Source organism: Nematolebias whitei, chromosome 14, assembly GCF_014905685.2.
Source record: "Nematolebias whitei isolate Nwh7 chromosome 14, NemWhi1, whole genome shotgun sequence".
Taxonomy (NCBI): Eukaryota; Metazoa; Chordata; class Actinopteri; order Cyprinodontiformes; family Rivulidae; genus Nematolebias; species Nematolebias whitei.
In genome coordinates, this window is record NC_056511.1 from 37529807 (window position 1) to 37546816 (window position 17010).

Here is a 17010-nt window from a genome sequence, read left to right on the forward strand (position 1 = left end):
CACTGGACTGCAGCCTTTTGTAGTAGGAGAGCCTCCTCAGTCTGATGCCCGTCAGGTGTGATTAATTAGCGGCCATCTTGGAGGAGGAGCTGCAGGCAGTGGTACTCTTACACATTCAGGTATTGCTGCACTATCTTTCTGCGCAACAATGGTGGAATTGGTGATCCTCTTACCATCTTGGCTTCTGAGAAACACTGACACTCTGAGAAGCACTTTTTATACCCAATCATGTTGTCAATTGACCTAATTAGTGTTAATTGGTCTTCCAGCAGTTCGTTATATGCTCAATTTCCTTTTTCCAGCCACTTATTGCTACTTGTCCCAACTTTTTTGGGATTTGTTGACACTGAAATTTTGAATCAACATATTTTTCCTTTAAAATGTTACATTTACTCAGATTAAACTTTTGATCTGTCATCTATGCTATTTACGAATAAAATGTTGACATTTGCCATCTCCACATCATTGCATTCAGTTTTTATTCACAATTTGTTTAGTGTCCCAACTTTTTTGGAATCCGGTTTGTAGATATACAAAATAATAAGTTTGCTCCTTATCGGACTTGCTTCAACCTTATGCTCCTTTGCATGTCCTGACATCATCTATGTTGCTTTTGGTCATTTTGAAAGCTAGACTGAAGCTCAGGTCTGATCGACTTTTTCAGTCAAGGCTCCCAAACTCTGAAAAAAACAAAACAAAACTGCCTTCTAGCATTACACTGTCATTACACATTACATTACCATGTTTCTTTCTTTTTTGTGTGTGTACTTGTTTTTATTGTGGCTTTTGTCTTTAACATTATCTTACTTGACTTATTTATGTTAACTTTATTGAGTTAACTTTAGTATTTACAGTTAACTACAACATTAAAGATAGGCAAAACCTCGCAAAAGAAAGTTTACAAAATATATGTTTACCTTGGTATTTACATTTAATCTCCATCATGAAAAAATAAAAGCAATTAAGCTCTTATTTTTGTGTCTAAAATAAAAAGCCTGAATATTCAGCATGTTGCGAGGATACTGTTGTAACTGCATCAAACTTCTTCTTCTTTTGGCTTTTCCCTCTTCAGGGGTCACCACAGCGAGTCATCCTCCTCCTCCTCACTCTGTCCTCTGCATCCTCTGTCCTCACTCCAACTACCTCCATGTCCTCTCTAACCGCATCCATAAATCTCCTCTTTGTATTTTTCCTGGCAGCTGCATTTCTAACATCCTTCTACCAATATGCGGCATCCCATTTCCAACCAGTCTTATCTCAAGTCAGCCACTGTGGTTGTGTTGGTCAATCTGAAACAAACGGCATGTCCAAGCTGATCTCACAGGTGTTCAATGGGGTTGAGGTCAGGACTGCAAGCAGGTCATTCCATCTTCACCACTCCCAAATTCTTGAGGTATAATCTGATAAGGTATTCTGGGGACAATCATTGTCTTCTTGGAGCATAGACTTTGGTTCCAGACTGTGGAGATATGGGGTTGCTGCTGGTTGTAGAATCTCAGCTCCTGGGACACACTTCATGGCCTGTCTCTAACATTCAATGTTCTATGGAACTTGGCCTCCAACTTGGAGATGGGACTAGGGCTCACTCCAAATAAAGCTGCAACTTGGTTTTACGGAACACCAGCGTGAAGTTCTCCTATAGTACAGGTTTTATATACTGGTAGTCAAAAATGGCTTCCTTGGTGTTGCAGACACCAACTGACAGCAGGGTCCATGCTTACAGGTGCTGAGGACCAGACACCTGATTGTCAGCACCACTGGCAAAGAAGACCATTTGGAACGCTTTTCATGTGTGAAACCTACAGTACATGCTCAGCTGTGCTGCTCAACCTACAAATGCTTTTTCCTGACAGATGTGGCACCATTTAAGAAGAAACGAAGAGGCTTTCCATCAGTACAAGATTTATTACTAAGGAGCATTGTTACACAAATAAATGATCAAACATTAATTTTCTTGCATTTGTGCTAAGCTTAGTGTGTATTGTAAATTAAATAGGCTAGATTAAATGTTTTCAATTTAGCTGTAACTTTATTTACACAAATGCATTTGAAATGGGGTTACAACACGTGTGTTGGATGGCTGGGTGTCGGATGTTGTGCTCGGATGTGTTCTCCTGTTGAGATGGTTGTCCAGCCATCAGGAAGTGGTTTCCCTGCTGCAACAAATCTTTTTCTTAAGCGTTTTACTTAAAATGTTGTTTAAAACAACAGAGATGAATTGGGAAACAGAGCTAAGCTGCCGGGGAGTTAGATCTCAACTAGGGACACAACTCTTCATACCAGTCTGACACAGCGTTAAATTTATAGTGCACGTTTAGCAGTTAATAAAATAACTTGCAGTCATGTGTGTCCTGCTTCTGTCTCATACCTCCTTGGTACAGTGCTTTTCTGCTGCTGCTCCTAAACCAAAAAAAACAACATTGCAGAACATATACTGTACTTAAAGTTCCTTTTAGCCTTGGAAAACTTTTCTATGCTATCTGGACACTTCTGCAGCTGCACATTCTGTTTTTACAGCAGGATGGTGAGAAAGTGTAGCTGTAGTTCAGACAGAGCCAACAGGATCTTGTCTGACATACGCAATACAGAATAAAAGCATGGAAGAAAAACTTGTTACTCAAACATAAGATTAAAAAAATCTGTTTATGAGTTGTTATGGTCAACGTAATTATATTTGCTGAATATTTGCAGCAGCCTCTGGCATCGTCAATTCAATTTCAAACAGTTTGTGTTTTATAATTGACAGTACTCTGATTAATCTGTAAATGTATCTGATTTGTTTAAATGTTCAGGTGTCGGCGAAGAAATTGTTTCCTGAGGGTCCGGAGAGGTTTCGAGTTCCTTCTTCAGCGGTTCAGAAAATGTTGAAGAAATGATAGCAGCGCAGGATTTGCACGCAGAGTTTCAGTTTCCTCAGTATGCACTTAATCACACACATTTATTACAATTTAATCTTGTCTGTGACTGTTTATTTATGTTTATTTAACCTGCTTTTTTGCAGCTAAAATGACTTTATTTGTTTTACACAGAGATGCAGAATCTCAGTTATCTTCAGATACTGACCTTGAGGATCCTGATGGAAGAAATGCAAGAGCAGGAAGAGGAATGGTAATTTTTTTTTAGTTCTATATAGCTGTTTATGAGCTGAAAGCTTACTGGCGTGGGGGTGGGGGGTTCCAAAATTAAATGTTTACCAGAACTCAACAGAGCCAAGAGATGATGTGATGCTTCTTCTTTTGTTTAGAAATAAATAGATTATTTGAGCACTGTACCAAATGTCATCTGCAGCGTTTCCTCTACCATTATCTAAAAAGGGCAGCCCGCCCTTCCATAAAGATAATGGCATTTATTAAATTAATAAATGTCCATACATGGTCGTACATGACCAATTCTGTGGCCGATGGCGACACCAAAAGCATATATCATTACCCCTGCACCCACCCCAGAATCCACTTGAGTCTGATAAGGTCATTTTAATGTAGAAATCTATCAGTCTGGCAAATATAAATGGAGATGTTTGTTATTTTGTAAATTGCAAAGGACTATTGTACTTGCTGCTGTACACGTCGCACCGCCATATAAGTGGTGTCAGTCCAAATGTCTAATAACGTGAAAAAAACAATCATACTATAAATACGTTGTTTCGCCTTATAAGTCACATCTATTATGCGTCACCGTTGACCATCTGGAAATGTGGGCCAGTGTTGTGCCAAAAATCAGTTGGCTGCCAAATGGCGGCCGCGGGAGCGTGCACGGGAGGACTTTAACAAGAATTTAATAAGATTAACACTTAAAAACAATTATTACTTTGCTCGAAATTATAGCAAAGGTGTGTCTCAGTTTAACTTTTCCTTAATAGATGCACTTTAATGGTCAAATCAGCTGCATTTCAAAAATCGATTTGCGGAAGCGGGACCGAACAGAGGGACGACTCACTGTGTATTTCGTCGAAATTCAACAAGATAACCACCTAAAACAATTATTTGTTTGCTGGGCTTTATAGTAAAGGTGTGTCTCGGTTAAACTTTTCTTTAATAAATGCACTTTAATGGTCTAATCAGCTGCATTTCACCTGGGCAGCGTGGTGAAATTTAGCTGATTTGATGTTTGCTTAAGGTGTTCCGGGGCGAGACGAAGGTGGCTTTGTATGGCAAGCCAAGTGTCTCATTAATAGCCACTTTTACTTATTAATGAGACTCTTGGCTTGCCAAATTAGTCGAAGGCCCTCTAGCGACTGAAAATGGTAGTGTTGAACATTTTTCATGTCAGAATGAATGAAATCGTCAGATCTCAGCCAAAACATTATAAATAGGGAAGGGGCCGATTCGATCCAGTTTCAGTATCGGGCTCCGATACCAGCATAATTTACATATCGGATTTTCCGATTCAACCTGCCGATATTTCCGATCCATGATGCATGTCTGTAGTTGCGCTGCACGTTGGCTTCAAGCTATGGAATGGAGTTCCTGAACAGAGGCGTGTCTCATGAACCCAGAGTAATAAGACCCGTCTCACATTCAGGAAACCCATTTCATAGTTTGCAGCCAGCTACAACGTGAAGACTGAGTTAGTAGCACTGTGGCTAACAGCTAACAAACTTTTCATCTAAACATGTCCGCTGTGTGGAAGTATTTTACACTAAACACCACAAAACAAGACGGCAACGTGCAATGTCTGCAGAGCCATAGCGCCACATTAAACCGTCGTAAAGTTTGTTTTACGATGGACATTCGAGCTCCGGGGCTTTAGCGGTCTGTTATTTTTGTTCAGTCCGGAGAAGGCAGTCTGATTTCGGTCAGCCACGCTCAGTCTGACCCGCTCTGTGTCAGTCTCTGAGGAGGGACAGACTGAGCGTAGCTTACCGAGATCAGACTGCTTGCTTCGGATTGAACAAGAAAAACACATCGCTGAAGCCCCGGAGCTGGAATGTTTACCGAGAAGTTGCTAAACTTCATCATAATTAATGTCCAACCACTATCAGCTGTAAAAAACTAAGGATTTTGCAGCTTGATACTTGCAGCCAAGATATAGTTTACCCTCCAAGAGATATTTATCAGTACAACAGTAGACAATCATAAAAAAATATGATTTGAAAATTACAAGAAAATTATATATGTGTATATATATATATATATATATATGTGTGTATATATATATATATATATATATATAAACGAAACAAAAACGGCTACATTATAAAGTGATGTAAATAACTAAAAACAGGAACATGCCTGTTGGTTTATGACATGGACTTAGCAGATGTTTAGAGCCATTTAACATTTTATTTTATTTAATTATTTTATTCATTCATTTAAAAGAAACAAAACAAATTCATCAAAAAGAACACATTGAATGAAAAGAGTGCGGAAAGAAGAAAAATCTTATATCTGCCCCTTATTTAAAAAATATAAAATAACTTTAAACATTCACTTAAATTAATCACTTTAAAGCTAGGATTAAAAAGAAACATGTTTTGTGTTAGCAGAATTTAATTCTAACTTAAAAATTTATCCAACATTAATAAAACTTACCTCAAGTTGCCTTTTTGGACATGCATGCATATATTTGTACAAATTGTACTTGAGAGGAGATTATTACAGCCTCATATAAAATCAATGATGATCATGATATCGGAACTGGATCGGTATATTTAGATTTAGGTATCGGGATCGGATCAGAAGTAAAAAATGTGGATCGGTGCATCCCTAGTTATAAATATGGGAAAAACATATTAGTCGCTTTGCTGTATAAGTCGCAGGACTTGAAAATTTATGCAAAAAAGTGCAACCTATACGGTGAAAAATACGGTACTTGCACTATAATAAAAAAATATATATTCCTCTTATGAATGTATAACAAAATTATATGAAGGCAAAAACACGGTTGTATCTCTGTAATCACATTTTGACTCGTGAATATTCACATTATGAGGGTTTTAATGTTTAAAATTCATGGACTTTCTTGTCACTGAAAGTACTTAAACATTAAAAGCTGCAAGACTGATAATAGGCAACTGGACACATTTGACAGAATTAAAGCAAAAACAAATGTTTTTGTCATATTTGATCATTGGTTCAAAAATGCTGCAACAAAGCAAAAACATATTTATTTATTTATTTTGTATTAACTTTTATTTAACCAGTCAAATCCCATTGAGATCACAGATCCCTTTTGCAAGGGAGGCCTGGACCTGATAGCAGCCAACATGCATGTTTTTGGGTGGAAACTGGAGTACCCGGAGAAAACCCACACAAACACGAGGACGCCATGCAAGCTGCACACAGAAAGACCCCAGGTCCAAACCCAGGACCTTCTTGCTGCCAACTAATAAACTGTCATTCTGGACACCCCACCCCCACAAAAAAAAGGTTTATCACAGTGAGAAAAGCTGCACACATTATAAATAAATCTTCCCAATTATAAAACTAATAAGCAAAACATAAACTTAAATTTCCTGATACATGCTCAATAATCCAGGTAGAAAAATCTAAAAAAGTTAAGTCTGGTCCTCTGGACATTCAAAAATTTTGTTTTTTTGAATGTCCAGAGGACCAGACTTAACTTTTTTAGATAAACTTAAATTATTTCTGAATTCAAGGTGGAGAACTCAGAAGAAGTGCTGATCCATGTGAAAGAGCTCTCCCACTGTGAATTAATTTAGATTTCCAATAACCGGATCAGGCTTTTCTACTGTCTGCTACGGTTCTCACCGTTATCAAAACCCAGAAGTGTTTCGTTTATTATTTACCATCCTTCTCCTCAACAGGCAGCAAAGAGGGGAAGGAAGGCGCTGGGAGATAAGGCCAAAGGTGCGGGAACAGGAAGGCTCCCTGGTACCGGCTGGCTGAATGGCCATCATCAGGAGAACGGGACGGAGAATATGAGCTTGTTTGAAGTGGTTAAAATAGGAAGGAGTGCCACACAGGTGAGTGCACCCAGCTCATTTACTCTGGTACAACTGGCGTGAAGTTGTTTATACGGGTGATTTAATGGTGGCCTGGCTTGTTTTGAAAGTTGATTCAGCCATAATGGGGTCCAGTCTGTCAGCAGTGCTTTGGTGATAGTTTGATCATATGCTTTAAAAGCTTTTTTAAAATCTAATCTTGTATCATAGTTTGATGTAGGGACGAAGTACATTTGTAAAATGTTCTGATTTATTTCTAGTCTGTTGTTGACGACTGGATTGAGACCTACAAACAAGACCGGGACAGCGCCCTCTTGGGCCTGATCAACTTCTTCATTCAGTGCTCTGGATGTAAAGGTATCTGACCCAGTGGTGAAGTACTTTCTGTGGCTCTAATTCTACCTGTGGGATGACTTTTGTGCAAATGGTGCGTTTCCTCATGCAGGTGCTGTGAGCGGAGAGATGTTCAGACATATGCAGAATTCTGAAATCATCCGAAAAATGACAGAGGAGTTTGACGAGGTGATTAAATAAAATCATATAGCTTGTTGGATGCAACTACACCTAAATCTGGATACTTACCAGATGCCAGATTAAGATTTTTTTTTTGTAGCAGGCTTTTAACAGGATGAATGTGTGTGATTATTCTGCCCCATATCTGATCGTTTCTCATTGTTATCGACCAGGACAGCGGCGATTATCCACTAACGCTCTCAGGACCACAGTGGAAGAGATTCAGGATAAACTTCTGTGACTTCATCGCGGTCCTGGTGCGGCAGTGCCAATACAGCATCATTTACGACGAGTACATGATGGACACAATCATCTCACTACTCACTGGCCTGTCTGACTCACAGGTCAGAGCATTTAGACATACGAGCACACTAGCAGGTCAGTTTAATGCGATGCTGTGCTTTTTATGCTGCGTAGTCACGTTGGCATGGCTTTGACGCTCGTATGTCAAACCTGCTGTCTTCACCAGCCATGAAGCTGATGACGGCCTTGGTGAACGTCGCTCTGAACCTCAGCATCAACATGGACAACACACAGAGACAATACGAGGCGGAAAGGAACAAAGTCGTTGCGAAAAGAGCCAACGATAGGCTGGAGCTGTTGTTACAGAAGAGGAAAGAGGTGAGACGTTACACATCCAATACTCTGCAACGTCAGACTGTTGTATTTGTCGTAAATCTGGATTTTCTTGAGACTTTTCAGCAGCAACTACAAATAACTTCAAATTAGCGCCACAATAAACAGTAATAACTGTTTAACTTTTAATATTATTGTAGATAGAACCTCTCATCTGTGTGTCTGTTTCTGTTGATGGACAGTATGGTGAAAATGATTTCAACCTAATTATAAATGAATTGAATTGAATTAAATATGTTTTTGTTTTTTTTTACTCCAATTCTGCCTTAAAAACACCAAAAGACTTAACTTTGTGTGTAACAGTTTGGATGGTTTTAGAACATATATTTTTAAAAAATATTTCTGTACAGCCTCAAATGAATAATTGTGAAAATCCTTTCATTCTGACAACTGACTGTGTGTGTGCGTGCGTGCGTGCGTGTGTGAGGCTGTAATATTATTTAATGTTTCTGGGTCTGACACATCCTCTGGATGCCCGTCATATTCGACCAGGTGTCTTTAGATTTACACTCTGGAGAAAATGTAACTTCACGTTCTCTTTTTATCTGTGTGATATTTGGAAGCACAATTGCAGTATAGTATCAGTATATTTAATTTGCTATTTGTTCTATATTTTGATGCACTCAAGGGAAAAAAACTTTTTTATTTAGAACCACAGTGAAATTGACCTTCTATTCTTTAACAATTTGTGAAGTAAGTCTTAAAAAAATATAGATTTGTGTTTTAGTACGTATCCACCAAGTTAACAAACGTCTTGTGAGCTAGAGCTACTTTATCCGATTGAAATTAATAATTCATTAGAGATTAGCACTGTAACGAGACTTGTAATTTTAATGCTTAAAAATAGATGAATTCACAATAATTAGTTTTTAGTACTGTCAGCACAATTAACTGAACAAAAATCCCAAAGCAAACCATAAAATGTTGCTAAATGCTGAAATCTTCAGTGTGAAAAAATATTCAGTAGTCCCTCTTTTATCGCAGGTGTTAGGGACCCCCACACACACACACACACACACACGATATGTGAAAAACCACGAAGTAGGGATACAGTAGTTCCAGTTCAGTAAACTTTGTCATGACATGTACCAGGGTGCAATCACACTCATCACCTGTTACTCCCAATCTCCCTCCTTAAATAAAAATAAATAAATTTAAATACTGTAACATTTTAAATAACCAATCTAGATTGTTTATTTAAAATATTACAGTATTTAAATTGTAGAGAAGTGCAGCAGGACATCAAAAGGTTAACCCTTCATTCAGCTCTGCAGCACGGAGCAGAAATGTACTTCTTGATCAATTACACTGAAACAACTGAACATAGAAGTTCTAAAATAATTAAAAATAACTTTGTAACACTTTTTTCTATTTTGTAATTATGACGATTTTTACGATGTGACATACTTTCAATTTTAAGTTGGAAGACAAAAGTGGATCGGTGCAGCAAAGGGTTAACCCTTCACAAAGCCGCAGCGGGAGAAATGTGTGTGTGGCAGAGCGGAGATCATGACAGGCTGCAGGAGGGAGCTTCCCCCTGCACTTATGGGCTGCACACAGGTGCAAAAACATTTAAAATAATTTATTTTTAATAAACAACCCATGGCTCATCCATCAATCAGCCAATTGTGTCATGTCCTATCTTATTTTGAAAAACCGCGATGTAGCAAATCCACAGAAAAGGACCGTGAAATATCGAGGGACTGCTGTATTTACATTTACAACATACTGTCAAAAGGCAAAGACCATAATTTGCTTAAAGATGACATGGAGAAATAAATAAAAGCACATCTAAATTACATATATATTTACAAGCAAATATTTATTATTTTTTATAGTTTTATGTATTTCTTATATTGATTTGGGCTTAATTGTTCTTGGGTTCTCTGGGTGATCGCATTTGTTACAAATCAAACACAACAGAAACCTCCATGTGCAGTGCACGATCTGAAGATAAACCTTTTAGATTTTCTTAATGGAATTGTTTTTTAAGCTACCACAGTATGTGGAGGTTGTGCTTCTTTTAAATTGGTTTTAAGTTGCATATTTTCAGAAGAAGTTTAATTTTTTTTATATTAAAAGTGTTTGTTGAGGCAGAGATTACCATTCCCAAATGTTAAAATGCCGTAAAAGGAGCTCAAGTTTTTTTTTTTTTCTTACAAGCCTTACTTTGAGACAGAAGAATGGAAACAACAAAGTCCATGCTCAATAATCCAGGTATAAAATCCAACATTTTTCAGTCAGGTCATCTGGACAGTTTCTTTTTTTTTGTGCTGAAACGTTTCACCTTCGATCCGGAAGGCTTCATCAGTCAAGGAAACACACAACAAAACTGATTCTTCCCCCAACAGCTTATTCCAAAGTGGAACAAACCACTTCTGCTTGTGATAAGATGGTCTCTTTGGCACGCCCCCTCCTCCATTGCGGCCCTCTTCCTTGTTGACAGTCTTGTCAAACTGGTTGAAAACAACAAAGTCCATGCTCAATAATCCAGGTATAAAATCCAACATTTTTCAGTCAGGTCATCTGGACAGTTTCTTTTATTTGTGCTGAAACGTTTCGCCTTCCATCCAGAAGGCTTCAACAAACCAACTGGTTTGTTCCACTTTGGAATAAGCTGTTGGAGGAAGAATCAGTTTTGTTGTGCGTTTCCTTGACTGATGAAGCCTTCCGGATCGAAGGTGAAACGTTTCAGCACGAAAAAAAGAAACTGTCCCGATGACCTGACTGAAAAAATGTTAGAAGAATGGAAACTTTTGTTTGACCTTTTTAAGTGAAGTACAAAACAAAACAACTTTATTTATAAAACACTATGGAAACAACCCAGTTGTCCAAAGTGCTGTACACTGATAAAACCAACACAAGAATTCAAAATGCATACAAATACAAAAAAAAAAAAAAGATAATCTAACCATTTAAAACAATAAAAATAGTAAAATATTTCAAACAGTTTTAAAAGCCAAAAAGAAAAAAAGTGTTTAAAGAGAGGATTTAAAAGCAGGAATTGAGTCGGCCTAAACTCTTTCTTGGTGTTTTTTCAGCTTCAAGAAAATCAAGATGAAATTGAAAACATGATGAACGCAATTTTCAAGGGCGTGTTTGTTCACAGATATCGGTAAGTAAATCATCACTTCACTTCATGATGAAGCTCTGGCCTGTTGAAAACCTGTAACCTGTGCAGTGTTGTGGCTCCCTCTAGTGGCAAGAAGTTGTCAATTACACATCCACAATTTAAGACCTAACAAGTTGGACATTTCTAATTTTCATATTTTGTTTGTATTTTCCTTTGGGAATAAGGGAAGGTTTTTCTTCAATTTGACTTTAAAGTCCTTCTCATGAGCTTAATGGCTGAACTGATTCAATTTTTGTGTTTCTCAGTGACGCCATCGCTGAAATCCGAGCCATTTGTATCGAGGAGATCGGAGTGTGGATGAAGCTGTACAGTGACGCCTTCCTCAACGACAGTTACCTGAAGTATGTTGGCTGGACGATGCACGACAAGGTGAGCAAAAAGATGCGTAACACAAGAACAAAGTAAAACGAGCAGGATTTTGTGTTTGTGCAGTGGAGGGAGCACTGTAGGGAAATGGTTGATGGAACAGCTAAATGTTTTGTGTACTTGTTAGTACATAGAGAGTCAGGGTGATAAATACGTTCTGATTTTTTACTTTTAAATAGAAATGTTTCTACTTTTATCTGTGACTGCAGCAAGGCGAGGTGCGGCTGAAGTGCCTGACTGCCCTGCAGGGTCTGTACTACAGCAGAGAGCTCGGTGCACGACTGGAGCTCTTCACGAGTCGCTTCAAGGTGAGCCATTGATTGATCCCAGTTTTTTTTCTTTATATGCATAAAAATGTATTTTATATCGTTTGACTTATTAGTCATATTTAAGGTAATAGGACAGGTCTTAAACACCAATGTCTTATGTTTGACAGGATCGCATTGTGTCTATGACTCTGGACAAAGAGTATGATGTTGCAGTGCAGGCTATAAAACTTCTGACTCTTATTTTACAGTAAGTGTCCACCACCCCCCCACCCCCCTGCATAAATCTGTTTACATGTAACCTTTTATCACTGTGCGGTTTCTGAAAAACAAAACATAAAGTCACCTTAATTTAAAAAACAAATATTTTTGCAAATCTTAGATTTTAAGAGTTTTGTATTACAGATGTAAATTTTCATTACAGCATTAAGTGTTTTTATTAAAATTTACTATATACCATAATTTACGGACTAGTGAGTGCACCTGAATATAAGCCGCACCAGAAAAAAAAAAAAATTTGAACATATATAGGCTGCATATGTTTAAGCTGCGGGTGTCCACATTGCAACATAGGATATTTACACAGAAATGTATTTTTTAACTTTTAATTAAATACATTTTTTACTGTTTTTTTTTTTTCCTGAACAGCGCCGGTAACACGGCTGATTAAAAAAAAACAAAAAACAGTAGCCTACCAGGAAGTCATTGATCGCTATCTTCATCTTGTGCCCTGAGATTACTTCTGTTGCGACTTGGCGCTATATAAATAAACTGGATTTACATTTTCTTCTTGCCACTACGCCCATGAGCTTGTGCTGTCCTCTTCATCACGTTTCCCCTCTCTCTGGGGACAACGGGGACGGGAGAAAAGAACAGGAGCATGGGGGTCTCAGTGGACCAGTGAAACCCAAGTTTCATTGGTCCACTGAGACCTGTTTGGTAATTTCATTGGTCAGATTTTTATTTTTTTAACCTTTATACAGGTTGTCTCATTGAGTCATGAGGACCCACCCCCAAGAGAGACGTGTATTGGGCAGCTATGTGAGCCTCCGGGTGTGACGAGGATAAATGTTTTGGTGGTATAAAGCTCGTTAGCCTGTCAAAAAATAAATAAATCCATAAGTTAGCCACAGAATTGTATAAGCTGCAGGGTTCAAAGCCTGTGAAAAAGGTGGTGGCTTATAGTCTGAAAACTACGGTATATATATTTATCTAAAACCTATAAAATGTTGTCGGAGAACGTACAACAAAGTTTGTTATTCGTCAGTGAAAGTTTGTGCATTTTGTTTGTTAGAAGCAGCGATGAGGTTCTGACTGCAGAGGATTGTGAAAGCGTGTACCATCTGGTTTACTCGGCACACCGACCCATCGCTGTCTCAGCAGGAGAGTTTCTGTTTAAGAAGTGAGTCGTGTGGAACAAACAACGAAAACACCAGTAATGAGCTCCAACGTTTCGTTGATTTTTATTTAATAATAGTTTGTGAAGAGGTTTTTAGATTCACCAAAGTCTAGTTTAGATTGAACTTTTAGATTAAATTACTCAAATAAAAGGGCTTGCAGGAATATTACACACATTTTTTTTTGTATCGTCTGTGTTGAGAGTTTAATATGAAATATTTGTAACTTTGTCATTTGTGGAATACGTCAGTTTTAGTTAGATTCACACATTTCTTACAGCAGCTATATTAACCTGCTGCAGGGACTCTAATTCTCTTAAAAAGTTTGCTAAGAAATTACTACAGTACACACAACTTATTGTGTACAATGTGTTGCTCTGATTTCATCCCTCAGCATATCAGGGTACATGCTTTTCTCAAATTTATTTTTAATAAAGTGAATTTATGTCCAAATAACTCTGTCTTTTAAAGTCAGACATAAAATGTTTTTTTTTTAATATATTACTTTGGGTTGTAGCAATCACAGTAGAACTACAGATATAGTTTTACCTATTAGTACCATTTACTTTAACAGGGCTGCGATAGCTTGGTGATCAGTCTGCGCCGGTCTTGTAATCCTCAGGTTGCAGGTTCGAACCCAGACTGTGTCAAGAAGGGCATGCACCGTAAAACAATTGCCAAACGTTTCATATGAGTTTGCTCGCTGTGGCGACCCCTGTGGCAGAAGGGAACAGAAACTTTACTACCACATTTTTTTGCTGTATAAGCTGCACCTTTTTGCATGAATTGGCATGCCCTGTGACTTATACAGCGAAGCAACATATTTGTTTTATTCTCCCATATTTATAAATAAATTTTTGGCAGAGATTGACGATTTCATTCATTCTGACATTAAAAATATTGAGCACTACCATTTTCAGCCACTAGAGAGCAGTCAAGTAATATGGCAAGCCAAGTGCCTCATTAATAGGTAAAAGTGGCCATTAATGAGACACTTGCCTTGCCATACAAGCCACTTCGTCTCGCTCCAGAACTCCTGGAGCAAACGTGAAATTAGCTTCATTTTGCTGCGCCACCCAGGCGAAATGCAGCTGATTTGACCATTAAATTGCATTTATTAAGGAAAAGTTAAACTGAGACACACCTTTGCTATAATTTCGAGCAAACAAATAAATGTTTTTAAGTGTTAACCTTATTAAATTCTTGTTAAAGTCCTCCCGTGCACGCTCCCATGCCATTTGGCAGCCAATCGATTCTTGACACAACACCGGTCCACGTTTCGGGGTTGTCAGCGGTGACTCATAATAGATGCGACTTATACGGTGAAGCAACTTATTTATGTTTTTTTTCCACTTTATTAAACGTTTTTGGACTGCTTCAACTTATACGGCGGTGCGACGTGTACGGCATAAAGTACGGAACTAGTTACTTTAACAGTATCTTTCTTTTGCTAATTGAAGGCTCTTCAGCCATCGAGGTCCAGATGAGGAGGGATTACCCCGGAGGGGCAGGCAGAGCCTCAACGGCAGCCTCATTAAAACCACGGTCTTCTTCTTCCTGGAGAGCGAGGTGACCACTCCTTCAAACCTTTGCCTCAGAAAGGCCTATCATAGCCCCAGTCATTTAGGGTTTGTTTCTGTGTAATTTCAGGGGTTTTTTTTTGGTAGAGGGTTGTATTTAGTTAATTGAATTTGACATTTAATGCTTTACAGCTCCACGAGCATGGGGCCTACTTGGTGGATAGCTTGTGGGAGTGTGCCTCGGAGCTGCTGAAGGACTGGGAGACCATGATTAGCCTGCTGCTGGATGAGGCCGTGCCAGGAGAGGAGGGTAACGAACCAGTAGCTCAAATTCTAGCCCTTTTGTAAATAAAAATAATCTCTTTGCTTGTAGCTATGACTTTATTTGTTTTGTTTAAAGCGCTGACCGATCGGCAGGAGACCGCTCTTGTCGAGATCATGATCTGTGCCATTCGGCAGGCCTGTGAATGCCACCCTCCTGTAGGCAGAGGCACAGGGAAGAGGGTGGGTGTCAGACGGCTTAATATTAAGAGGTTATTTACTTTGATATAGAATGATTTAATTTTTATTATGTGCCCGTCCTACAGTGGTCTCAGGTCTCTCTTGTAAATGAGTCCCTGAGGCTCAATAGGATTAACCTGTCTAAATAAAAGTTGAATGGAAAAAAAAAGGTGGATGTATTACATTATAGTCTCCATACGTTCATAAACTTTCTCTTGTCCCACCCATAACTTCTGATCTGCTCAAGATATTTTAACAAAATTTGATACACGCTTGTATTACTACAACACAACGTGTTGCGTAATCTTTTTGCCATCCCAGCAAGATCAAGGTCACAAATTAAGGACAAAGGTTTTACCAGGTCTCTGCTTGTCGAGCCATTGCTATAGATTGTTGTGATGCTGTATAATAGTTTGTCGATGAGCATATGATGTGCCAGATGTGGTACTTTTGTTAATGTAGCTGTGATTTTTCTGCTTGGATTAGGTCCTGACGGCAAAGGAAAAGAAAACTCAGCTGGATGATCGGACGAGGATCACAGAAATGTTTGCAGTTGCTTTGCCTCTGTTATTAGCGAAGGTAGCATTTAATTTGTTCTGCATTATAGGTTAATAAGTTTTGACTCCTAATAAATCTTAACAATTTACCTTTTTCCTGTTTTAGTACTGTGTTGATATTGATAAGGTGACCAATTTACTACAAATACCAAAGTACTTTGATCTCGACATCTACACTACAGGCCGGTTAGAAAAGGTTTGTGAGGTTTTAATTGATATTTTTAACTCTGTTTTAAGTTTGCACTCTGGTCAGTGTCAGTAAAACTTTTTTTTATATATATTTAGCATTTGGATGCCTTGCTGCGGCAAGTCTGGGAGGTTGTGGACAAGCACACAGATGTTGAAGTTCTCGAGGCCTGTTCAACCACCTACTACTACCTCTGCAATGATGAGTTCACCATCTTCAACCGCGTGAACATCGCTCGCTCACAGCTTCTCGATGAGCTGGTAGACAAGTTCGACAGACTCCTGGAGGACTTCCTGCAGGAGGTCGGTGATGAAGTGATTGTTTTTATTTGTTACGTGATTCTATTTTAGCACAGACAGGCGCCAAAGCAAAGGGAATATCTGGGGTTTCAGAGCTTTGTCTCTTGTTTGTCAGGGTGAAGAACCAGATGAAGATGATTCCTACCAGGTTCTGGCAACACTTAAGAAGATCAGCGCTTTTCACAAGTAATACTTTTCTCAAGATTTCAATGTATAATGTGTAGAAAGTAAAAATATTAAGAACTAATTTCCAGTTAAACTCAAATTTTAAGATTTCTTTATGTAGGATGTCAAGATTGTAATTTGCACCGTAATTTCTGGACTATAGAGCGTACCCAAAAAATAAGCCATGCCCACTAAATAAAAAATAAAATAAAATAATAATTTTGTACATGTATAGGCTGCGCTTGTCTGTAAGCCGTGGGTATCCATGTTGTAACATGAGATATTTACACTGATTTTTTTTTTACTTTAAATATGTACCAGTAACATGCACAAATACATACAGTAAATTTATTTTTCTGGACAGTGCCTGTAACACGGCTGGTTCAAATAAATACAGTACCTACTGGGAAGTCATTGATTGCAATCGTCCTCTTCCTTCTGCGCAACGCAATCTTGTGCTGTCCTCCTGCTCCTCTGTCAGGATCCACCAGCAGCAGAACAAGCAAGAGTTGCTCTGCACATGCAGGGGAATCCATCCTCACATGCTCTGCGCATGCAGGAGAATC

At 38.5% G+C, this 17010-nt stretch overlaps 1 protein-coding gene across 1 annotated transcript in view; it reads left to right on the forward strand.

Annotated features, from left to right (window-relative positions):
* Window positions 1–17010, forward strand: part of stag2a (stromal antigen 2a) — a 38543-nt gene that overhangs the window by 14291 nt on the left and 7242 nt on the right. Inside the window, exons 2-20 of the mRNA XM_037688096.1 lie at window positions 2793–2916; window positions 3030–3108; window positions 6767–6925; window positions 7165–7261; window positions 7350–7426; window positions 7591–7795; window positions 7887–8038; window positions 11095–11168; window positions 11432–11555; window positions 11762–11860; window positions 11989–12068; window positions 13113–13220; window positions 14676–14784; window positions 14928–15045; window positions 15136–15239; window positions 15723–15815; window positions 15900–15989; window positions 16079–16282; window positions 16395–16465. Of these exons, the coding sequence (XP_037544024.1) occupies window positions 2873–2916; window positions 3030–3108; window positions 6767–6925; window positions 7165–7261; window positions 7350–7426; window positions 7591–7795; window positions 7887–8038; window positions 11095–11168; window positions 11432–11555; window positions 11762–11860; window positions 11989–12068; window positions 13113–13220; window positions 14676–14784; window positions 14928–15045; window positions 15136–15239; window positions 15723–15815; window positions 15900–15989; window positions 16079–16282; window positions 16395–16465 (2087 nt within the window). The 5' untranslated portion in view covers window positions 2793–2872. The remainder of the gene's footprint in view (window positions 1–2792; window positions 2917–3029; window positions 3109–6766; window positions 6926–7164; window positions 7262–7349; window positions 7427–7590; window positions 7796–7886; window positions 8039–11094; window positions 11169–11431; window positions 11556–11761; window positions 11861–11988; window positions 12069–13112; window positions 13221–14675; window positions 14785–14927; window positions 15046–15135; window positions 15240–15722; window positions 15816–15899; window positions 15990–16078; window positions 16283–16394; window positions 16466–17010) is intronic.